Source organism: Epinephelus lanceolatus, chromosome 10 (assembly GCF_041903045.1).
Source record: "Epinephelus lanceolatus isolate andai-2023 chromosome 10, ASM4190304v1, whole genome shotgun sequence".
NCBI classification, from domain to species: Eukaryota; Metazoa; Chordata; class Actinopteri; order Perciformes; family Serranidae; genus Epinephelus; species Epinephelus lanceolatus.
The window spans coordinates 13,048,154-13,073,542 of record NC_135743.1 but is presented as its reverse complement, the minus strand read 5'-3'; the positions used below and the strand labels follow the sequence as shown (position 1 = coordinate 13,073,542).

Here is a 25,389-nt window from a genome sequence, read left to right as displayed (position 1 = left end):
AAGAAGCTTGACTACCCAGCTCCAGATGTCAGGGGGAGGGGTGGGGTGTGGGGGGAGGAGGACAGAGGGTCCCAGGATTCCCTGCAAAACTGGAACAGTGACAGACTGTCTCCCCACACCAGTGGGCGCACCTCTCAAGGATTTAACCTTGCACTCCAGTATCATACATCACCACACCCTTGTCCACTGATTGGCCCAAAGTTTCCCCGGCACCGCCCTCTGCTCGGCGGATCCGCCCTTCCAGCACTCCGCAGCTTGTTGCTGCCAAACCAGCTGGCATTTACAATTGATATCCTGATGACTGTATGCGTGGATTCGTGACCTTTAAACTCGGGTTTAGTGTCTTTTATTACTTTACAGGAAAGAGATCAAGGGTTCAAAACCACCATGCGGACCACGGAGAGACTCTCAGGAACTTTTCACAGTGGAAGTTCACACCTCCTTTTCAGCAGCCTGTGATTTAACCTGTTCTTTTTTCTTTCTTTTTTTTGAGCGACTTTAATCAGCCCACCTTAATGCATCATGCGAAACTGCGGCAGCGCATGACGTAGACGTTTGTTCATGAGTTGGTGAAGCTGCTGAGGGAAGTTGTTCACAGAGCCTCTCCTATCTGCCGGGGTCTCCTCACCTGGGTTGCGCGCCACTCCCAGCCGGTGCAGAGCGTCTCCGCAGGGCAGGCCCCCCGCTGCTGTCAGGATGGGGACACCTGGATCTCCGCCTGCTTGGAAAGCCACGATATTCCTCTTAAACCTCATCTCAGCTGCTGTGGCCAAAAGACACGTGGTGTTTTGGAATTCTACAAACACAAGGTGAGAAAACACTTAATGATGCTGCTCTCCCGGAACTACATGACAAGTGTTTCTATTTTTTTCTCTGCTGCTCTGTCTCACTGTGGGCCAAATCATGTTAGGAGCAAAGTTTGGTTAATTTCAACCTCCTTTGCCAGAGCAAACATAGCTGGTCTGAACTTGCACTGCCATGCCATTGCACAACGACCACAGCAATTCCAACTAAATGAGTCAGACTTTTGTTGGTTTAAAGAATCTCTGCTATGCTGCACATCACGTCCTTGTTTACTTAATTGAAGAGGGGTGCAGAGCAGGTATGATCACTTAAACTTGCTCCAGCAGCTATCAGACAGGTATTTTTTAGTTCAATGAGGAACCCTGAACTCTACAGTAGAGTCAGAGTGGCCTGATCTCACCTTCTTCCCGCAGCTATCTTTATCCCAGTGACTACACTCTAACCCTGGCTTTCACCTGTCCACTGCCTTCTGCAGGTAGTTATTTTTCTACTTATAGAATGCCAGAAGTAAGGGGTTCTTCCAAAGTGTTTGTTCTAAATAGTGTCCTAGATAGCATTCTGAGGACACAGGTGTATATTAAAGTCTAAAGTGCCACTGTGCATAAGTGAATATGTAGTTGGATAATGGGAAGGTGTGTGTGTTTGTGAGTGTGATTGGGGCCATTAGCAGAGCAGAGCAAGGCTCACCTGCTGATCCAGGTGTTCCAGTCTGGCTAATTGAGGGGTTGAGGTGGGAGACCTGCAGGGCCAGTAAGACTACTGCCCAAAATACCACACGCTCTCACCCGCTTATTTAGAGACTCTCGCTCTCTGGAAGGCCCCAGTCCCCCAAACACTCTTTCAGATGAATGACCTTTTTAGTTAATAGCTGTTGGCCACAGAGACCACTTTGTCAGCCCCTGTTTTGTCTTGTATTTTACATTTGTGGATGCAGAAATGTAGAGAAATATGACTCCCGGGATGAATGATTTCCCCAAGGGCTCCTTTGTCAGGTCTGCAGGACTCATCCTGCACTAGAGTCGGCTGAGGTTGTATCCAGTGTGTCCAGGCGGGTAAAACCCAGTCCTGTAATTGGGATCCAACAGAAATGTGATGAGGAGGAACACTGTGAGGATTAGGGAGCACCTTCTTGTTCCCCAGGGATTCAGGGATGAATGGTCACAGTCTGTGGCAGGGCCACACAGTTGGCTGCAACACCACACAATCACAATGCCATCAGCATCACGGCGGAGGGTAACCCACTGTGGCAGAGAATCACTCTCATCAGCAACACCACCCAATCACAAAGCTATCAACAGAGCCGTGATGTTGCACCCGGTCCAGAATCCCCTGGGTTTACTGCTAGGACACTTTTTCTCTCCTCTCCTCTCCTCTCCTCTCCTCTCCTCTCCTCTCCTCTCCTCACTCTTCATTACCTCCTTTGTTACATCCCCTCTCCTTTTCATTTTTTTGTCTGGACCCCCCCTCCTCCTCCTCCTCCTCCTCCTCCTTCGCTCCCTTTATCTCTCACGACTCCCTCCTGCCCAGTGATGGATATTGGCGGTGTGATTAGTTGAGCTTCAGTCATTTTCCCATACCATATTTTCTATTAGCTGCCAGCCAGCCGGCCAGGTTGTCCTGAGGCCTGTAAATGTAGCCTGGCAAGGGAAAAGGAGCACAGGGACTAGAGAGAGAGACGCTTTTGCTGGCATGACACTGCACTGCAGGATCCAGGATTCCACTCATGCTCACGGTATAGGAGGCATTCTAGATTACAAAATAACCACATTTGGCTTTTTGTGTGTTTGTCCACAACATGTGACTTATGAATATGCTAAAAAGCTCCAGGCTAATTTTGTAAAGCTGCTCCAGTCAGTATTTTTACATTCAAAATGTAACGGGAAAGGAGCCACTTGTAGTGATGAGCCTCTAGAGAATTATTATCTGACTCTGCAGTTCCCCTCAGCTCCATGGAGCACTTAAGCATCTTTCAGCTAACTGTTTTAGTTTAAGTAGGGCTGGGTGATATGCAGAAAATCCAATATCACAATTTTGTTGACCAAATACTATGGTATTGATATTGTGACGATATGTCAGAGTTGACTGTTGGTGCTATCAGAAAATACCCAATGAGATTTTTGATAAATAATCAACAGTACAACAACATACTTAATTCCTCTTAACTTAGACCTGTTGTCCTTATTTGTGGACACTTTTTGTGAAATCTAGTGGTAGTCAGAGCAAAATTAAACTAATCTCTGTAGAAACAAGATGGCAGCCATCTCTGCCAAGTCAGTCTGCAGCCAATCCTGACCCAAAAGTGGACAAGGTCCAAAACATGATCAGATTTTGTGGTTGAAAGTTGTTTATATATGATTAAGAATGTTTGTAGTTTTATATGGCAACAAATTTGACCAATTTTAGCAACAGCAACAAGCTAAAATGTTAATTAGGAAGTACTCGTTTGAAGACATTGGGACTTTACCGCGTCTCGTTTGAGGACACTGGGACTGTATTATCATTGACAACGTTTAGTTTTTTATACTTATCGGGTCCTACTGACCCCAAACAGCAAGAGAAATTAAAAATGCATACTATAGAGAAGTTCGGGTCACAAAAGGTTATGGCTCTGATTGACCCACTGTAAGCTACCTTGTCAATACCAAAAGGCAAAGGGACAACGTTAGCAACAAGTAAAGATTTAGCAGCTAAAGAGCCAGATATTTCTCCCAGGAGTTGGTGGAGAACAAAACAGAGCATTTACCAGGTTGCTAGAGACACAACTTGAACATTGTTCTTTGTCTGCAGGTTTTCTACATATGCAATTGTTTGCTAACAGTATGCTAAGGGCCCTGAAACACCAAGCTGCCAGTCGGCCCTTGGTCAACGTTGGGTCGTCGATGAGCAACTGTTGCCCTAGTTTTTGCTGTATGTCCCACACCGTTCGCACAAGTCAGCCCATGTCGCCTGTTTTTTCAGCCAATTCCATATGTTGAATTGGCACTGGGGGCAGCTGTTTTTTCAACAGCAGGTTGTGTTGTTAATTTGATAACTGGCTAGCCAGCATCTTGAATCCATTCTTTAGGTCTTCCGATTTCCGTTTTTGAATTACAAATACAGACTACCAATGCCTGCTGCTATGGGGAGATATATCCTCTCATGCAGGCGCAGAACATACATGCTCGTTGACGTTGGCTGTAGTCTCTGCGGTGTGTTCAAGTGCAATTTTTGGCCAAGACACAAGCAACATGAGGCGATGCAACAGTCGACTGTCGTCGGCATTAGCTTTTTGAAGTCGGTTTGGTATGGGCCGTAATGCCACAACTTTACAAGCGATTAATGTAGGTCTAAATATAACATCTTAAATTAATTGGTACATATGAGCAAGTTGTTGTCGCTTTGGCCGTTTGTGCTTGTTTCTGTTGGTTCAACCTTCTTTAAAAATGTTGGTGATGTAGGAAAAACATTGTTCCCGCCATCTCTGCCACAGGACAGACAGCTCAAGAGGGGCAAGCTGCTGTTACAGACCTCGCATTAAAGGCTCAGCTCGTATATAACATAACTGTAGCTGGTGAGCAAACAGGCCCCTCTTTAATACGGATGACAGAGGACATTCTCTGGCCATCACCTTTCTTTCAACATCTAGATTTATGGTTTTAATGAAGCGGGGGCAGTGGAGTGGAGACTGAAGGGCCTTGTTGCTCTGTTCTTTGCTGGCTAATATGGCTGTAACAAAGGCCCGGTGAAGCACTTTAACTGGCACACATTTAGCACCCTCCAGATTGAAAAATGGAGCTCTGGAATAGAAGTGATAGACTGAGTGCGGGGTCAGCGTTGAACATCGCGGAATCAAGACACCCTGGCCTCTTTCATTGTGAGGCTCAAGTGGTTCGCTTTGCCCTTTTATGATTTTATGAACAGAGTTTACGATCGTTCTCGGTTTTATAACGGTGTTTCTCTCAGAGCGATAGTTAGATTAGAGGAGAAATTATTTTTTTACTTCCTGGAGCAGTTAAAGGTTAGTAAAATATTATAACCGCGGTGCTCTAAGCTTGAGTGTGTGCTGACAGTATACCTCAGCTCTCCCCCGAGTAGCAAGCTCAGACCAGTTTATTGGTATATTCAGCCCCCTCCTCTGTGCCACGGTGTGCTTTAAAACCTGTTGGGCCAAATAAGTTGACCAGCCTATTTGCTGATACAACAGTGTCTGCTTCTTGTGCTACATTCATCCTCATAAATTCACTCAGGATCTGTCAGGAAGTTTACTCAGAGCACCCAAACTTTAAAGATTGAATTACCTTTCTTTTTTGCAGGAGATGGCTTGAAAAAGGCTCTCGCCACCCATATATGGGCTTCTCACACATCTGTAACGAGAATAAATGTCACCCAACCCTGAACCTTTAAATCAGCTACTCCATTTCCCTGTCCTCTGACTTACCCTTGGTCTTGGCTTACACCTCTACTATTGCTTTCCCTCTTATCCGACATGACAGGAGGCAAACTTGTTGCAACAGTTCCTCTTGATCGCAGCTCAAACTTTCCAGACTCCTCTTATCTTTTCTTACCTGCGCTCAATCGGAGATAAGTGTTTTACTATTAAAATGGAGAGATATGGCACAATTGGAATATTATAACCAATTTCTGCTACCTGGATTCTCTCTCGCTCGCACTGGAACTCACTCTACAAGTTTGGACACAGACCTCAAAGCATTTACAAAAGTCTCTCTCTCTCTCTCTCTCTCTCTCTCTCTCTCTCTCTCTCTCTCTCTGTCTCTTTCTTTCTTCTTGTCTGTGTCTCTCTCTCTCTCCCCTCTTCCGACAAAAGCTCAGGGCGAGCTCCAAGCCAGTGAAGCATGTTTAAACGGTGCGTGAGGAGATGAATATTTGTATTGGTTTTCTGTATCTTTATTGAAAGCAGCCCTCATAAGTCTTCCGTGTAATCTCTGCTCTGTTTATGCATCATTTCCCTTTGTGTGCACTCATGAATGATCTAGTTTAAATACCAAAGTAAATCACATTCTGCACACCATACCTTCACACACACACACACACACACACACACAAATCTGATGTGTGGGCAAGCAGACACACATGCAGTGTACAGTAAAGTGAAAGCAGACAGTATTTGTAATTGTGTCTTGTCAGAGATGATTGCACTTCTCGACTGATTTCTTTTTTTATTTCTTTTTTATGATTTCTTCACTCGCCTGTGTGTGTGTGTGTGTGTGTGTGTGTCTGTTCCTCCTCTTGTGTGTGTGCATGCAAATGTATTTCTCGTACTGCCTGATATCTCTCCTCACTGTGTCTGTCTCCGCACTAATCTCTGTCTTCCCCTGGTAAATGATTAACATGGAGAACCTGGCTGTACTATAATCAACAAACCCACAGTGAGGTAATTACCACTTTATTCCCTGTCCTGCTAACAAAGCAATCTCTCCCTCTCCTCGTGTCTCTCCGCTCCGCTCTCTCTCCTCATCTGTCATCAAACTGTATCAATGTCTCCCTCCTTCACTGTGTCTTTCTGTGTCAATGCCTATTGTCCCACTCGCCGCCTCACTGTAGATCCAGAGATGTGTTTGTGTGAGTGCGATTGTGTACCTTATCTGTCTCTGTAAATGTGCTCTGTCTGTTTGTTTGTGGTATTGAGTGCATTATCTGGAGGTAAACTGGGGATGAGTTAACTTTGTGTACACTTGAGCTTCTTCATCTCTGTCAGGGAAACAATGCGAGGCAGTGATTTTAGTGATTTGTACGCCTTTGGAATTGACATTTGGTGCCATTGTTGTCGGTTGAAGTTCATTTCAGTGGAACAAAAGCTCTGTTAGAGGTGTGTGTGGGTGCTTTAAGAACTGACCTGCTGGTTTGCACAAAGGGGAACTGTTTATTTCCCTCAGAGGAGATGGAGTGTGATAAATTTCACTTCTGGAAAAACAAAACCCAGAAATGCACCAGGATGCCCAGCCCTGTTAAAACACACACACACACACACACACACACACAAAGTTTTGAATTGTGATCTCGTACATGATTCATGCTCTTTACAAGTTTTGTGAGATTTCCCCTCCGCTCACAGCAAGTAGTGGAGTAAGTAGAAAGTGGCTTTTACTGGAAAAAAATCCTCAATTCCAGCCAACAGCGTGCGGCTGTGGGAACATTTACCAACCGCTGTGCCGGCCTCTCGTCTAAATAGGTCATTGTTTTGTTTCCACTCGTTAGTTGATTTTAGGTGTGACTGAAGTGTTGGAGGGAAAAGCCGTGTTATTGCCTTTGGATGCTTGGTTTCTTAAAGGTGGGGCGTGCAGATGGAGTATTGTGCAACCACATCTTTTACTCCAGTCTCACATGGCCCTGTTTTGTGAAGTATTTCAAGTAGATATAGGTGACAAACTGCTACTGCCACTTTTATATGTGTGAAATCAGTAATCCTCCATTTTACTGTTTAGGGCTATTGTACGCAGAATGAAGCCAACATAAAAGTTGAAAAATAATTTTTGCAGCTGAATTGAAAGCGGAGATACACACATGCATAGGTGGATTCAAGCACACTGTGTTGAAAATGAGGTTGAGGCAGAGGCCTAGCGGTGAGGATGTCTGTATTAAAATGGATCAGATAGTCACAGTGCAGCTTGGAGCCGTCGGAGCAGACATGGTGTACAAGCATGAAAGGACGGCCGCTCTCTCCTCCTGGTCAGGATATTTAGTCAATCGATACCAATTTAACACCCAGATATTATCGCCGGCTCCTCGCATTATCGCCAGACTGCATATGGACCCATCTCTTTCCCAATTTCTCTCCGCACCCTGCCCCGTTTCTCTGTGTACACACATACATCAATATTAGGTGGCATTAAGCTGTAATAAGTTGCATTGTACGAATGTTTCCAAGTGGCGCGGAACAGCTGTGGAATGATATGAGGTTCAGCGTTGTCTGCCGCTCGGGTTGGCACAGCGCAGCCTGGCTTTGGCACAAAATGGCTGCTGTGCCGTATGTGTGTGAAGAGGGTGGTTAAGGGCTGTTGGTGAGCACCGAGCGGGAGTGCATTCATTCATTCACTCATGGCGCACAATGAGCTGGCATTGTTGTAGGTGTCGGGCCAACTGTGTATTTCTTTGACAGACAAAACAGCAATTAAATTGTGGCGTGAGAATACGTAGGCTCAAAAATGTGGGAAACACTATCGACTTAAGCCTGACCAAATTAACACAATCTGCTGGTTGTTTAGCCAATATGTGCATTTAAGAATAACACACACACACACATACACACACATGCACGCACAGACAGGCAGACACACACTTTCAAGTACATATAACCTCGCACAATGCTCTTCCACTCAGCTCAGAAATCCTGCCAAGAGGCAGCCTGGGAATTCCCTGAGACAGAAATTGAATTAGTATTGACCCAGGCAGAGCAAAAGGCTGTAGCAGGAACCTGGATTATTGTACCATACAAGGTTCTTGCTGCCAGGAGGACACTGAGACATGTTTGCCATCAGACCTCAAGTCTTCAAAGGTGCTTAAGTGTGTCGTCCATAGATAATGTTCAGGAGTACAATAGTTGCTGCAGATGCCCTTTATCTCAGAGAGCAGAGATGGGAATGTCTAATTTACTCAACAAACCCACTCAAGCCTGTGAGGAAACACTTTGTTCACACAGTTGCACTTGTTATTTATATTAACTTGTGGAGAATATTGATACAGGTCCAGAGTGCGATGATTTACTTCTTTTTCGGTCGCTTTGTGAGTCCCGTCGTTGGCATCAAGGATGGAAAGAACATCAATTTTCTACATTTTTAAGCAAACTCTCAAGGATCTCATCATGAATCTTTAAAAATTTGATTTGCATCTTTCAAGTTACATATTTGGAGACAGTGCGGAAGAAGTTGTGAATTTTGATGCATCATTTTCTGCATCGATATATGGTGGAAGTGTCTTTAATTATATCAAAATAAAAGTCCTCTGCTACTTTTATGTTTATGAGGGGGGACAAATGCACATGTTCTAAATCCTTAAGGGGAGGTGCCCCCACATCACTCCGAAATCTCCACCAATGAACATGCATACAGTATCTGTATCCGTCAGTGTCACTGGGTTAGACTAACAACTCCAGGTAAATGGTAGCAGTTTTAGCTGTCCTTTTTTAATAATTGTTCCAGTCTATAAACTAAAGAGAAGTAGTATAAGCAGTAAAGATTTGGTGTCAAAGAAGTATTGTAAATGTGCATGAGGTACCTCCTTTAATAAAACCATAAGTTGGCATTCTGCCATGGAAAAGCATAATGAAGGATGAAATGTATTTTGCTTTTAAATAAAATCATGCAATTTCTGTTACAGGCCTGCACTCACTGGAGGAAATGGGGAAAAAACAAATTCTTAAACGAATACTTCACCTGCAAAATGACCATTTGTTCATCAAATATTCATTGTGTGTTACCTTGAATTCATGAAGAAGACCTCGTTTTTCTCACATGCCCCACGGTGAACAAAGAATTCAACAAAATGCTAACATTTTTCATGAACTGAAGTGAAAGTGGGGCACGTTTAGTAACAAAACTTTATCAGACATGTTTACAAGCACTCACATAACTCTTGCAGTATATTTAAGTCTCATTTATCTAGTTGTACGCTCGCTCAGTACTTCTCGAACACATGCATTTTCACTAAAATGTTAGGCTGAAGAGTTTAAGATAGTAACATTTTAGCGAAAGTGCATGTGTTTGGGAAGTGCTGAACGTACAACTGGATAAATGAGGCTTGGATTATATTGTCCCCATGAGATTGAAAGGTAGCAGCCAATCAAAACACATTTAAAATACAACAAATACAACATATAATACAAAAATCCACAGTAAAACAAAAACTATTCAAACATAGTGGCCTCTCAAGAAAAACAAGCACATGTCTCTGTCACCACATTCTTTATGATACCCGAAGAGTATTCCATGCCCATAGTGCATAGTGGGAAAATGCAGTTTTCCCCAGATCTGTTAAAACCTGGGGCACGCCATAAAAAAAAAACAAAAAACATTTGGAGGGGTGTAGCTGGTAACGACCAGAGCTGACACACAGAAGGGAGCAGAGGTAGGCTGGAAGTTTGCCTAATATTGCTTTATAGATGAAAATATGCCAGTGCTGTTGTCTGCCCAACCCACTAAATCATAAACAATGCAGTGATGAGTAAGGGACTTTGCATTTGTAATAAAACGTAGCGGTGCATGGTGTACTGAATCAAGGCTACATAAAATGGAGGAGGTTGCATGCATAAAAAATATGTCGCCATAATCAGTCACAGACAGAAAAGTAGCCTCCACAAGATACAGTTTTGCTGTTGTTAAATGTGGACCCCAATTACTTCAATTCATGAGGAATGTCAGCTTTTTTTTGGATCATTCTTTCACCATGGAGGCATGCGAGAAAAACAAAGTGTTTGCCACAAATTCAAGGTAACACATGATGAGTAACTGATATACAAATGGTTATGTTGTGGGTGAAGTCTTCCTTTAAATAGTAAAAAGCAGAGCATACTTTACAAGAATCCTCACCCAGTGCTTCCTACACGTTGCTTATCGGTCTTTATTTATTGAGTAACATTTACCAATCGTGTGCCCTGTTCAGCCTGTTTTGTGAGCTAGCACATAGGTTGCCATGTCACGTGCTCACTGCAGTACAGTCTTAAGTGAGATGGTGTGCATCCAGAAGCCGTAGAGGACAGATAGGAGCGGCCGCCTTCACACCAGAACAAACTTTATGGACTCATAAACCTAGTAGAAAGCACAGCTCCACTCCACTTTATCAAGACAACAACAAAGAGGCACTTAGATAAAAATACTTGAAGGGGTGTGAGCTTGTGTGAGTGTGTGTTTAGGGGGTGTATAACTTTTTTGTAGAAATGATTCTGCTTATCAGAATTACCTTCTCTTATGAAAAAAAGAGCTTCAAGTAACACTTTTTGTCAGCTATATTCCCAGTTCCTAAAAAACACCTTTCATCCTGTGCTTTGTGATTTCCAGAGGAGACGGATCACATGACATATGTGAAGATATTTTGAATCTGCTGTATGATTTTTGGGAGACTTTTCCATGGTGGAACAAAAACTAATATTATTTTGCCATTGCCTCCCTGAAGTATGGCAGCACAGCCTACTTTCCAGCCCCCAGTGATGTGAAACACAAACATTCCTCTTCTCTGTTTCTTTTTGGGCTGCCACACACACACACGCACCACATATGAATATACACACTCCCTCTCTGCTTCCTTTTTCTCGTCAGCCCCCAGAGATTGTAAAAACATTAGACCTGCAGTGGAGGGAGCGACGGATGGAGAATGCGTTAAAGGAGAGGATGGTAGGGAAAGAGTCAACAGATTTCAACTCCCAAAACAGCTCAGGAAGGCCCCCAGGGGCGGAGGGATGAGGTGAGAGAGGAGAGAGGGAGAGAGGGAAGAAAGGATGTCAGCAGGTATTACTATCACTGTCACAAGCAGGCGTGAGGAGCAACCCCCCCCCCCCTCCTCTTCCTCTTCCCTCCCTCCGCCCCAACACACACACAGAGGCTCACACACACTCTTGGTGACGCAGGCTTGTGTACAGGTGTGGTACAGAGACACACCACCAGTAGTACCATCGCCTTGCCTGCACACACACGCACACACACGGCTGCTCAGACTCTGGGGAGAACCCGAGTAGGAATCACACCCCATTTAGAACTGACACTGCTTTCTGGTGTGTGTATGTGTGTGTGTTGACTAAGCATATCACATATGGTATGCATGTTGTAAAATCACAGTAGAACCTCTATACCTGGAAAAAAAGGACAAACTATGAATGGAATGTGGTATCATAATTCAAACAAGCCTGCGCTGAGATTTTCTGAGGCTTACAGTACAATGATGAGATATGGTTTTTGTGTGCGTGCGTGCCAGCGTATTTGGATGTGTTATTTTTGTAGCAATAACCAGTACCACATGATCTCCGGGTGTGCAGTAATGCGCAGCTTGATCCCTGTCTCCTGGTACTCCGACTGCTATTTTCTTCTCTCTGCTTCCTTATTCTTTCTCTCTGCCCTTCCTCCTCTCTTTTTTTTTTCTTCAACATTTTGTTCCAATCAAATCTTTTATTTATGAGTTCAAGGAATGTGGACTGTTTTTTTTTTTCTTCCAGAATTAGTTCTTTGATCAACCTGCAGTTGTGCAGCTAGATGAGTGCAGTGTGGTGCATGTGTTATTGCTTTTGTGGGACGCTAAGGTACCATCTACAACGCTGACAGGCTGCTGACACGTTAGTATGCAGAATAGGGAGTTGCATACTTGACGTACTGTACAAACAGTAAATCTTGGGGGCTAAGTCGATTAACTTGTGTTTATTTTTTTTACATATTTTTTATACAAACTGTCATTTTTCTGATGAATTGCTCTCTGTCGCTGTCCAAAAATATGTTTTGTTATATTCATCAGAAATGATCAGATGGCTGTAATTCACAGTCGGAGAGCATCCAGAGGAGTGGTGGTAATGTTGTGCTGAATGGCAGAAGGGGGGGGGGGAAATAGCCTTGTCCCAAATCTCCATAGCTGTGGCCTTGTAGCAGGAGAACTCATGAATCTCATTGCTCTCCTATTCAGCTGGAAATGGAGTTCTTGTACGCAGCGCGCTTCTCAAAACACTGGAGCGGACGCTGCGTGTTTATGATTGTGGAATTAATCTGTGTGTTCTCCCAAAAATACACCCGGGTGACAAATGCCTAGTCATGAAAGTTAGAAAATCCCTTACTCACTACATTTTTTTACATATAAGGAGGTTCCCTGATGGATTTCCTTTCAGGACGGAAAATTGTTCGGAACGGTATTCTTCATCAAAGGTAGATACTGAATACCCAAACAAGTTGGGGTTTTTTGTGGTATTTGCTTACTTTGCAGCTGATTTACAGTGGACTTTGTGTTACCATGGAGAAAAAACCCTCACCTTGGAGTGGGCGATATATTGAGTATAATCGATACATTGATAATATTCATTGTATCGGGGCTGGTTCCCCATGGGTTGTATTAAATGACTATCATGGGCATCGAGTGTACACTGTCATGTTTTTTTTTTTTTTTTTTTTTGGTTGGTTTTTTTCATCCACTGGGAGGGGACTGGCTTTGGTGTTTTGGTTCTCTCAACTCTCCGATGGCTCCTTATCTCTCACAAACACAAAAAGAAAAACAAAGACTAACAAACATGATACATCACACACGCCTTATTACAACAGTACTTCATTTAACTTTATCATAACAGCACTTTATTTAAATTCATCATAAAAGTACTTTAACTTTATTAAAACAGTACTTTATTTAACTTTATTATTAAAGTACTTTATTTAACTTTATTATCACAGTACTTTATTTAACTTTATTATAACAGTACTTTACTCAACTTTATTATAACAGCTTTATTTAACTTTATTAAGACAAGAGTTTAAATGTATTGTAACTGTACTTTATTTAACTTCATCATAATAGTACTTTATTTAACTTTATTATTAAAGTACTTTATTTAACTTTATTATTACAGTACTTTATTTAACTTTATTATAACAGTACTTTACTCAACTTTATTATAACAGCTTTATTTAACTTTATTAAGACAAGAGTTTAAATGTATTGTAACTGTACTTTATTTAACTTCATCATAATAGTACTTTATTTAACTTTATTATTAAAGTACTTTATTTAACTTTATTAAGACAAGAGTTTAAATGTATTGTAACTGTACTTTATTTAACTTCATCATAATAGTACTTTATTTAACTTTATTATTAAAGTACTTTATTTAACTTTATTATTACAGTACTTTATTTAACTTTATTATAACAGTACTTTACTCAACTTTATTATAACAGCTTTATTTAACTTTATTAAGACAAGAGTTTAAATGTATTGTAACTGTACTTTATTTAACTTCATCATAATAGTACTTTATTTAACTTTATTATTACAGTACTTCATTTAACTTTATTAAAACAAGAGTTTAAATGACTTTATTAGAACAAGAGTTTAAATGTTTTGTAACAGTACTTTATTTAACTTCATCTTAACAGTACTTAATTTAAGTTCATTATGACAGTGCTTAACTTTCTTATAACAGTATTCATATAACTTTATGAAAACAGTACTTTATTTAACTTTATTATAACAGTACTTTATTTTACTTTATTGTTACAGTCCTTTATTTGACTTTATTTTAACAATACTTTATTTAACTTAACAGTACTTTACCTTTATTATCACAGTAATTTGTGTACCAGTACCAGTAGTATTTTTTGATAAACTTTATTGTAACAGTAGTTTATTCAGTAGTTTAGTATTTTAGTCCAAATTAGGAGGAGATTTCAAGATATCAAGATATATATCTTGTGTTGCGATATGCCTAAAAATATTGTGATATATTTCTAGGCCATACACCCCAGTACTTTTTACCACACTCTGTGGCTCTGTACCTCGTGTGTGTCAAGTTGTAATTTTGGGTGATTGTGGTTCTGTACTTCAAGTTGCAACCAGTCATTTTTAATCCCAGATAAATCAGTTAATCCCAGTCCTGCATCAGGCTGTTGTTAGCACTATGTCAGGCTGCCGTCTGCGCCTCTCCTGTTGACCCTCGCCACTTCCTTCCCTTATGCTCCTAAATCCAACCCCCCCTCTCCTTCCTTCTTATTGTGTCTAAACCCTTCATCAGTGTTGTGGAACTCGACTGGCCTTTCTAAGAAATTCAGGGGCATCCGGCCTTGAGGCAGAGAATGGCATCCAGTTATATCAGCCCAAATGTTAAAAGCATGAATTTAATTTCACACGCTGCAAAGCAATGGATAAGCTAATGTACGAGAGCTGAATATGCTGTATTAAGTTTATAAATAACGCACATTCAGAAGCCTTGAAGCCAAATGGATGGATAATAATAATAATTTTTTTTAGTCTCCTTTGAGCTGATTGGTGTGAGACATCACTGTACATGCTGGACCTCTGGTGCGAATATGTGTTCGTGTGTGTGAGGGCTGGGGTGGGCGGCTGGGTGGCTGGCTGTGCGTGACTAGAACAGGACAAAGCTGGCTGCCTTGAGGGGGAATAAGGGGGACCTTCCATACCCCCGACGCATAGAGCGATATGAATCTTAACGGTTGTGACGGAGAAAGATGGAGAGGGAGAGAGAAGCATGGATCGGCTGCGAGGGAGGGAGAGGGGGGGCCAGTTTAGACTCCTGGGATTCCAAAGCAGTGACCGTGAAAGTGCTTAGATAAACAGAGAGAAAGACGGAGAGGGGAGGGTGGGGAGGGCGAAGTGGGTGAAATGGTGGTGGAAGAAGCAATGGAGGGAAGAGCGGACGAGAAGGTGTAGGCACGCTGGCAGGGGGAGGAAATGAGACCTGCTGAGGATGGGGTGAAAGAAAGCAGATGGGAGTGAAACCAAGTATAGAAGTTTTTAAATAAGTTCACCAGGAGTCAGAGGGACGGGAAGCGGCCAGCTTACTCTATTTACTCCTTAACTCTTTTGCCTCTCCAATCTCTTTCTCTCCATCTTCTCCTTTCCTCTCCATCTCTCTCTTTAAATTATTCAGGCCTGTTGGCTGTATTAGGAGGACAGGTTTCCTTGACATGTCTTAACTGTGTGTGTGTGTGTGTGTGTGTGAGTCTGACTGACTGAAGGATAGCTCCAGCTCTCTAACTGGCCATTCCTCCACTAACAACCAGCAAATAATCAGACACAGAGGGAAAGCGGGAGGGGAATGCACACCTGGGATTAACAGTCTATACGTTGCCTATCCAGCATTGACCTTCACATCATGGAGAACTACAAAAGCAGAGTGCAAGAATGGGAAAGAAAGAAAGAGTGTCTACAGCATCAGAAGTGTGACCCACTTAGTAAATGATGGATTCTCAAAGCCAGGTCTGATTTATTGGCCGAGTGTATTTGCTTTGCGAGCGCCCTTTTCACTATAGTAAAGAGTGTATCTGAGTAAGTGTGTGTAGGCTACATGTTTTAAGGGATGTTGCTCGCATGTCCTCCTTAACCCACTTACACAGGTGGGCCTCACTGAAAGACCTGCGGCACAGATAAGTGTAGTTAAGTATAGTTAATATAATAGATGAGGGGATCCTGGAAAAACAAGGGATAAAAACACACAATAACTTTTTTAAAATAAATCAAGACAAAACTAGAAAGTGCTATATAAAATTGTTTATTGTGTGGTGTATTATTTGTCTCATGGACAAGCACTTTACTGATGTATCCTAATTACAAACGCTTGTACAGAGATGGGTCGTATTTGGTTGAATGCCAATTAGCAGCATTTGTTGTGTATAAAAGAAGTCTGGCAAGCCACACTCTAGTGTGAGTTTGTAAAGTGACAGCTGCAAATTGGTCATATCATCTTTTCCCAACTTCATAAAACAATTAAAAGAAATCTTTTTTGTGATTCAAAGGGGAAACAAAAACTCAAAATTCACAACAGCGTACAGAGAGACGGACAAGCTGCTCTTAGAAGAGAACCAGAGAAAAATGAACAAGTTAGGGTTGCAACTGACTGCCATTTTTTACTAATTAAAGCTGTAGTTGATACCTGTAAGTTGGTCCAATCAGTGGGTGGTGCTTGGTATTTTGGTCGTCTATTTACAAAGTGGCGGCTGGGTCACAAACTTTCTTAGTTTACAGCTAAACAGTACACTAAAATATGTTTTGCAAAGCATTTGAGGGGAGAAACAGGCAATGCAGTAACAGGATCTTGATTCATATGTAATCACAGTTTGACAGCAATTCACAAGCTGTGATTGACAGCTGCGTTAGAGACTCCTCGGCTCTGATTGGTTGTATTCAATGAGCCGAAGTAGAATCTAGCAAATACCATTAGAAGCAGTGAGAAGAGGAGGAGGAGGGACATGATCTTTTTCACTGACTGTCTCATGACTTCTTTCAGAATATAGTGAGTTTCAGCAAATATGACATAATCATAAAAGCCACCAACTGTAGCTTTAATCTGCTTATCCAGTTAATTGTTAAGTGTATGAAAATGTCAGAAAATGGTGAAAAATTTCCCAGAGCCCGTTGCGACATCTTTATAGTTTTTATGATTTAATTATATTGACATTTTATCAACTAAAATCCCAAAGATATTCAATCTATACTGATATAAAGCAGAGAAAAGCTGCTCATCTTTACATATTTGGCATTTTTGCTTTTTTTCTGTCAATCATTTACTTGTTTCAGCTTAAGACCAACAGATGTAGTATGATTGACGTCCACAGTATAAAGCCGCTTGACAAACACTCTTGTCAGTTTTTGTTATCAGTGTTTTTAATATAACCTTTTAGAATCAATAGGAGGAAAGAAAAAACATCACCCACTTCCCCCTCTGCCACACACCACCTGTTACATTTGCATGAATCCTATATGTCCGACCTCGGTTATTTACTTCAGTGTTAACATTAATTTGTCGACACCCTTTATTTAGCTCGATGTATCTGCTTTGACACTGTGTGCAAAGCTGAAGGGCCCCAAACAGCAAAGTTAGTACATAAACATGAGAAAAATGATGTTGACAAAGTGGATCAGCCCAGCTGCCACTTTGTAGCAATACACTTTGATAGATTTTATAAACAGTTTGAATCATGGCTTTTTGTGTCCACCCATCATCGCTGTCACTGCCTTCCTCCCTCCCCCACCCCCCGACAGTTCGTCCTGTCAGTGTCTGAGCGGTGAGGTACTGTAGCTATATTCAGGTCCATGTATCCCAGGCTGGCACCTGTACAGATCAGCCCTGTATTTACTCTGCAGCTCCATTTAGACTGCAGAAACATGGAGAGCACTCATTACTCTGAGGTTTAGGCTGTCCGACTGAAGGATGCAGGGGGAAAAAAAAGACGGATGGAGCGAAGGATGGATGGGTGGGGCATTGGCTTGGCACCAATCCCAGCTCCGGATTGGTTGTTGTCCTGGCAACGGCACGTCTGACCTTATTTACCCCCTCGCACGCCCCTCACCGTACGTGCACTCCGCTCTCGCCCATGCGCAATTCTTTTGCCGCACACTTTTCCTCATCACTCCTCTCTGCGTGCGAGCTGAAACTCTTCTTTTTCGTGCCCTTTTCTCCCCTCACGCTCCTCTTACAAGTTTGGCCACCTCACATGCGGAGCAGGTGAGAGAGTCAGGTCGGAACACTTAGAGCTGCCACCGTGCTGGTGGGCATAGTGAGGCAACATTTGCAGTGTGTTTTTTGGGCAAAAGGGGAAAAAACGAGCCATAGACTGCGAGGCTTCACTCTTGTCCATTTATATTGTGGACAGTAATTTCATACCTCCCAGAAAAGTCGCTGGAAAGCTTATTTTAGGATCAGAGTAGACCACACATGGAGAGCAGTGCCTATGCATGACAGAGCTCTGCCACAAAGGGGGATGATGGCTTCTGCAGACCTGCAGCCGTATCAAAATGGTTCCGATGGATTGGTTTCCATACTGATGGGTCCTGTGGGCCCGAATCATGCAATTTTCCTCAGCTCTCGACGGCCGTAGCTATACATCCTGTTGTGCTGCTGAGTCCCACAGAATGGACACACATACACACACATGCACAGAGGGACCTATGCCGTAACAGGCAGAAAATAGGGTCTGTCTTTAACCTGGGGCTGAGAATCCCTCAGGGCCTGAAGCAGCAGGTGTGTGTGTTTGTGGAGGCAGCCTGCTGATCCACACAGTTTGAATGCCCGGTGCCTCCTGGTCATTTAATGGAGGCTGCAGGGCACGAAAGGTGCAACCAATCACTTCATCTAGGCTATAAGACATACTCACAGCCATAGTCGCCAACGCTTATGCACAAAATTCATATTGTTATGTGATGCTTTGCTGTGCACTTGTGCTCCTATTCTTCTAGCCTTATAAGGGCAGAGGCATCAGGTATGTCTGATAGCGCAGGGCATCCCCAGGAAATTGTTTCACAGAGGTCATAAGCCACCCAGATCGCAATGCATATCAATACAATGGACCCCATTTACTAATATGTGTGTAGAAATGTTCCTACAAAATAAGTGTAAACGATAGGCTTAGGCGGTATCTATTATTTCATATCTTTTTATGGCATTTCAAAGGGATAAACAATGTATGACAGTATGATGGTTAAATATGAAAAGCTGAGCTACTGGTGATAGAAGTTATTGTAGCGTGTGCAGTTTGTAATTATGTAGCTTACAGTGGTGTGTTTCTAATATGCAATTGGCCTACTCAGACAAGTCTTGCCTGGTTTAAAGACTTATGACCCATAGAATATGGAATAGATTGGAATAAATGCCTTTCTTGCTGAAAAACCAGATTACACTTGTTGCCATGGCTGATACCAATACATCAGTGGGCTGAAAGGATATGATGTGTTTAATAAAATCATGTAGCCTGCACTTTTAAAGTCTTCCGACCACTCAAAGTGCTTTTACACTACGAGTCACATTCACCCATTCACACACGTTCACACACTGGTGGCCGAGGCTAACATACAAGGTGCCACCTGCTACTCAGTTTTAACACACATTGATGGAACAGCCATCGGGAGCAATTTGGGTTCAGTATCTTGCTCAAGGATACTTCAACACAGACTGGAGAAGCTGGGGATCGAACTGCTGATCTTTTGATTAGTGGATGACCCACTCTTCTGAGCCATAGAATTCATCTCAAGATAAAGTTATATGGGGTGATGCTGCCAAACGTTATCCCCACCACTCGCAGTTACCATTTATCCCAGCTCAGCTGCCTGTCCCACCCCTAGAGACTGCCCTCTGGTGGAACATGCCGCGCACTACATTGCCTCAATACAGCATCTCCGTATCAGTTTAATAGAAAGAGTAGCATCTGTATTTTTGACATTATCCAAAACCGTACCTTTGAAATTTTTAAATACCCTGATATACCGTAAAACCGTGATACCTAAAATTACTGTTTGATTCATGACATGTGCACACCAGCCAATTTTGTTCTTACCGGCATGAGTATGTCAGTGAATCAGACTCACTCTAAGGTGACAGGCACATGCTCGCTATTTGCAATCAGCATACTGCCATGGACCCATTTCTCTATATAAGGAAATACGTTTGCCGAGAGGTTTATCATTGAGAAAGCAGTTAAGTTGTCTCAAAGCGCAAATTATTGAATGTCTTGGCAGTCGGAAACAGCTGATCAGCCATTTGTCACTCTCTTCAAACATGTTATGTCGGTCTCTGAAGAAGTGCTCTCTCCTAAAGGCGTGGCTGCAGCATCTTCCAGCAAGGCGAGATATGCCATCCTAACAGCTGCTTGGAGCTTAATCAGAATCTTTTACATACCTTTTATACATGTCCAATTTCAGCCCTAAATTTGTTTGGAGTGTGCAAACAAATTTAGATGAGAAAATATTGATGAAACCCCCACATTCTTACACACGGGTAAAGTACACATGTGTGTGTATGCGCTGTTCGTGAATGAGGCCTAATGTGAAGAAAAACTACACACTTAAGTGAATGGAGATGGAAGAGGGGAAAAAGGAGGAGGGAAGTTCACATACCGACCACATTTGGAGATTAGGAGTCATAGAAAAGAAGGCAAAAGGTCTGGTGTAGAGGGGAGATACACTTCCTGCTGACCTTGAAGGAAGCACACACACTTATACACACACACTCACACAGGCATAGCAAACAGGAAAGAGCAGATAAGAGCAACAGCTTGTTCCCCTTAAGTCCCTCTTCCCTCTCGGTGAGGAGTGGTTGATCGCCGTCTTTGGCCACAGTTTGATGACACTGACAATCCAAAGAGGCGGGGTCTGCAGAGTGTTGAGGGCGTGAGGTTGGAGGGGGGGGTGGTAAAGGGATTTCTCGGCCAGCCGGGCAGGCGGGGTGGTGGGGGGCCCCAGATGGTCAGTGGTGGGGGGTGAAGTCCTTGTTTGTGCGCGTTGAAGGGAGTAAGCACCAGGTTAGACACAACATTGGTGTTTGAGCTCTGGACACAGCATGGCTTTGTGCTGGCACGGAGGGGGGGCATAGCTCATAGAAGGGGATTGAAGGGGGGGTGGGGGGGGGGGTGGGGGGGGGGGGGGGGGTCCTGATTCTACATCCGCGCAGAGAAAAGAACGAGCAGGAGAGAGGAAATGAAGTGCAACAAGGTTTGAGGCATGCAAATTCCTGGAAATAGTGCAGTATCGAGAAGACGTAGTTTCTGTCTTTCCCACTTACTTCGTGACTCTTGGGTGAAGCAGTACAGGTGTAAGATGCCTTTTCCCTCTTCCTCTGAAGATAGGATAGCCTGTGGAGCAAAAGGTCACAGACGCTTTGGAAACCTGAAGGAAAGAATGTTCTCTCTCTTTTGTGGTGCTTTGTTTCCTCTTTTCCTCCTGCACTGTCTTTGGGCTGCTTTTGTCATAAACTTCTCTCATCTTTTCCATCAATTATTCTCCACTGTACAGCACTGTTTTACCATGAAAGGCACCCAAAGTCTGGTCTTATTCACCTGCCCAACATCAAAACACTGGTGTTCAGGCGTGCTCGCATGTGAGAAATGTTCTTCCTTCATGTGTAAAGTTTTTCTCAGTCCCTCTCTAGTCAAACCAGTGTTGAGAAATGTTTGCATGCAGTTCTTTATGATTTAGCACCCAGATGTCACCAGAAAGTGTCACAGCAGAAATAATTAGTGGGGAAGGGTGGTGACATAGTGAGCAGGGCTGGTTGACTAGCTACTTAAGCTGGTGAGGTGACATGCTAGCACTAGCCAGCTACAATAGTCACTCGAGCTAGCTGGGTTGCTAACAGACAATCAAGCCAGCATCATTCTTTCCGTGTCTGCATGACCCCTTGGTGGATGTCCACTTGCAGCACAAAATTTGTGGCTATGCAGACTACACACGCCGACTATGCATGCTCCAGTTGCAACATATAATTGCTTGTTCCACACTACTATCCAGTTGGTGGTGTATGCACCTTTCATATATCTAATTTTGGAGGTTTATTTGGAGAGAGGTTGTGCAAGGAGATCCACCATTACCCACATATGTAGAATTTGGCTTTAAAGGAATACAGAGACTGCCGGGACAACTGGCATGGAGTGTGGATCGGGAAATGTGCATGCATAAAACGCCAGATCAACACGGACCCTCAAATGTAGTATGAATGAAACCTCGTGCATCTGCAGTTGTCCATGGATGTCCACTGCAGAAAGTAGTCCAACTTAGGTAAAAAAAAATGTTCAAATAACACATTTATACCATCAAAAAAGTACAAACTATACAGTTTATGGAACAGTTTAAAGTCTGGCAAAGCAGAGTGGAACAAAGCTAATGTGACTCCAGTTCAGGGGTCGCGTTAACCGGATATTCTCGGTCACTGACCGTTTTTTTTTTTTTACAACAATGACCGGAAAATCTGAAGGCCGTCGGTCATTTTGACCGGTTGCAATTACCACCCCTGCCCACTTGGCAGCGGAGTGCACAACCAGTGGTTTAAGTGGCTGCCGTTTTCACACTGCAGAGAAAAGGTCATTCATCTGCTTCATGTAGCGTTGTTGACATAACGCCCTGGACACACCGGACGCGGAACTGAGGCACGGCGCCCAGCAGCGGAGGCAGTTTTCAGTCAGCGCCCATGTTAACCTATCTGACTGTCCACACAGGCCGCAAGCGCTTCTGTCAAGCTGGATTGAGCGGATCGTACCAAACAGGAAGTTGGACACAGAAAAGACGAGAGAATCCGGCCAATTTTCAAAATAAAATAACAGCACGCACTGAGGAACATGAGGAGAAAATACCGTGTTTATAATTTAAAATAACACAACAATGCATAACTGAACACATTTTTCAATACCATAATCACTTCATTAGAATTTTAATTTTGTGTCACCGAGCCTACAGACATAACTACATAACGCCCTGGACACACCGGACGTGTTAGTGCTGTCCGGTGTGTCCAGGGCGAAGCCTAATGGCACGGGTGTGTGGATGTCTGTTCATCTTTTCGTTCATGTCCTTACTAATGCACACTTTTTAACTTGCTTGTTGGATTTATTAAAAACGAACAAATGAAAACTAAATGTCTTTGAATATCTTTATTATCATTTAAAAACGAAAATTAAAATGGCCGGTAAAAATAGATTATGACCGGATTTTTATGACCCTGTCAGTCAAAATGACCGGCGACAAAAAAGTCTAGCACAAAGTCTGCTCCAGTTCTAACAGTGGCGAGACAGTTTGCAGTTGTTTAGCAGCAGAATTTTTTGTGTGAAAGGTCACCCGAGTTAAACCCAGTGTGAAAGTTTTGCACTAATTCACTTCATCTCAGCAAGTAATCCACCGATGACAGCAATTCCATTTAAATGAATTTAATTCAGCTTGAAATTCAGCCGTTAAAAATGCTGGCATGACTTGATGCTTTAAACAAACACAACTGTGACACCCAGACTACTAAGACAATAAGTATGTCAGAGCTGACATTGTTTTATTCTTTTTGACTGACTCACCTGGCATCTACTCATCTGTCATCACGCACTAAACCCAAACCATCTGGTACACCAAAACTGAAATAAACAATACCATTTCATAGAGTCATCCTCAGAGAGCACCAAAGATCCTCCAGTTTCACCATGAGTGTTGCTACAGCACCCACCATAGAGGCTGAAGCTGTGTCATGCTATGCCCAGCCAAGGCACACTGACCACAGCGTGCTGTGCCCAGTCAGCGTAGTGGCCAGACTTAGCCATCACCCTGCTGTGATTGACCACGGAAGAACTGAGGCTCCACCAAGCCTTTCGGCCTCCCGCCGTCACTACAAGGAGCCGGCAGACTTTTACTGCAGGCTTTTTAATGCATGAAAGTGTTAATTAAAACCATAGTATCTACAGTATACATTTAGGATGCATACAGTGTATGCACGTTATCAGCATTTTCATTTTAGTAGTCTATTTGTATCCCCCATGTTTATGTGCAGTACATGGGTTAAGTGCCCAAGTGTATTCAGTATGCATAGTACGCAGCTGCTGTGCGTGATCGAGTATCTACTCTGTATTCCTGAAGCTGTGTTGTGGAATTGTTGCTCCTTTAATTATTCTCTCATATTAAAGGATCAAAGGTCTCTGCCACAGTCAACCCCCTGCATTTCGTTATATCTGCACACACACACTCCCACACACACACGTGCATATGTGCTTCTGTGTGGACGTGTTAACACGGACACACATTGGGAGGACATTGGTTATGTTCAATTTTGGAATTTTGAATGTGATTTCCAGCAATTATAAAAAGGATAAATGGTAGCCTTTTCAAGTCCTCCATTGAAGAGCTCAGCGTGCTACTTTTGATTCGGCTCCTCGGTGCGAGTTTTCTTTATCAACCAAGAGCTTGCACCAGTCCTCAGAAGGGTGTCACCGATCACCCTCTGGCAGGGGGGATGAAGCATGTTTTATTCTACCAAAGTACTTTCATGTCTGTGTGTGTGCTTGACATGTGTGAACACGTGTGTGTGTGTGTGTGTGTGTGTGTATTCACCCACGCGTGCTGAAATACACGTGTGTGTGTGTGTGTGTGTGTGTGTGTGTGTATGTGTGCTTTTCTGTGTCAGTGCCCTCTCCCCTCTTGCTCCAGCACTGGACCAAACCAATCCTCTCCTCAGCTTCCAGAGGATTCTCCCGCTGATAGGCTGCTCCAGCACTCTGTTCTTTTTTACACCCACAGCCCCTTCGGTGCTCCAATGATGCCCCTGTGCTGTCACCGCTCTGCTGCATGGTGGCTGGCAGGAGGGGAGGATGCTGAGTGTAATTAGGGCGTACCCAAGCCTACCAGGGCCAGAGAGAGGAAGAGGACAGAAAGAGGGCTGACAGTTTGACATCAGTAGAGCACACCGTCTCTGTAATTGCTGGCATGCATATGGCGCAAGCCCAGGTTGGAGGCTTGTGAGAGGAAGGGGGGGGCAGTAATGTAGGATAGAGAGGAGGCAGAAATAGGTGGGAGAGCAGGAGGGAGGTGCAACCTGTGAAGCAGTAGATGTGGGGATGAGTGCATGTCATCCGAAGTGGGGAAAGACGAGGGAGGAGATCGAGGAGAGGAAGGGGGTGAGGAGGAATGCAGATTGGGGGGGGGGGGGGGGGGGGGGTGAGGGGGAAACAGGACCTGAGCAGTGCAGAAGAACCTTGAGGTGACTGACATGTATAGCAGGGGGTGCAGCATGTTGACACAGCACACGTCTATTATTACATTGCACATACGCGCACACACCCATGCACACACTTCCACAGCTGGTGCACCTAAGTAAACATTCCTCTGCCTCAGAGAAGCCTCAGAAGCACCACAGGTAGTACGTGTGTGTCTTTGTGTGTGTGCGTGCGTGTGCGTGTGTGTGTGTGTGCGTGATGACACTGGCTTATGCGCTTTTGTGTTCCCTTAACCAGACAATCAAGTTCCTTTGTTCGGCTGTAATTAGCACACACAGGTAATAGAGCTATTGGGACGTGGCCACACACACACACACATTCGCAGAGGGGATATTGATCAGACGGAGCGTGTGTGTGTCCTGAGCGAGGGATCCCGATCGATGGTGTCCTGTCCCGTTGATAGATCGCCAATTCTGCACGCTAGCTATTGAGCAGGAAGCAGCTT

The 25,389-nt window shown here is 43.4% G+C and overlaps 1 protein-coding gene across 2 annotated transcripts in view; it reads left to right on the top strand.

Moving 5' to 3' along the window:
• The first annotated feature begins 267 nt into the window (after positions 1–267).
• The window catches only part of efna4 (ephrin A4), a 43,812-nt gene continuing 18,690 nt past the window's right edge, over positions 268–25,389 (top strand). The window contains exon 1 of one of the 2 annotated variants that reach the window (XM_078171573.1): positions 268–809. In XM_078171573.1, coding sequence (XP_078027699.1) covers positions 697–809 — 113 coding nt within the window. In that variant the 5' untranslated portion in view covers positions 268–696. The remainder of the gene's footprint in view (positions 810–25,389) is intronic. The other variant, XM_033639706.2, reaches the window with a different exon arrangement.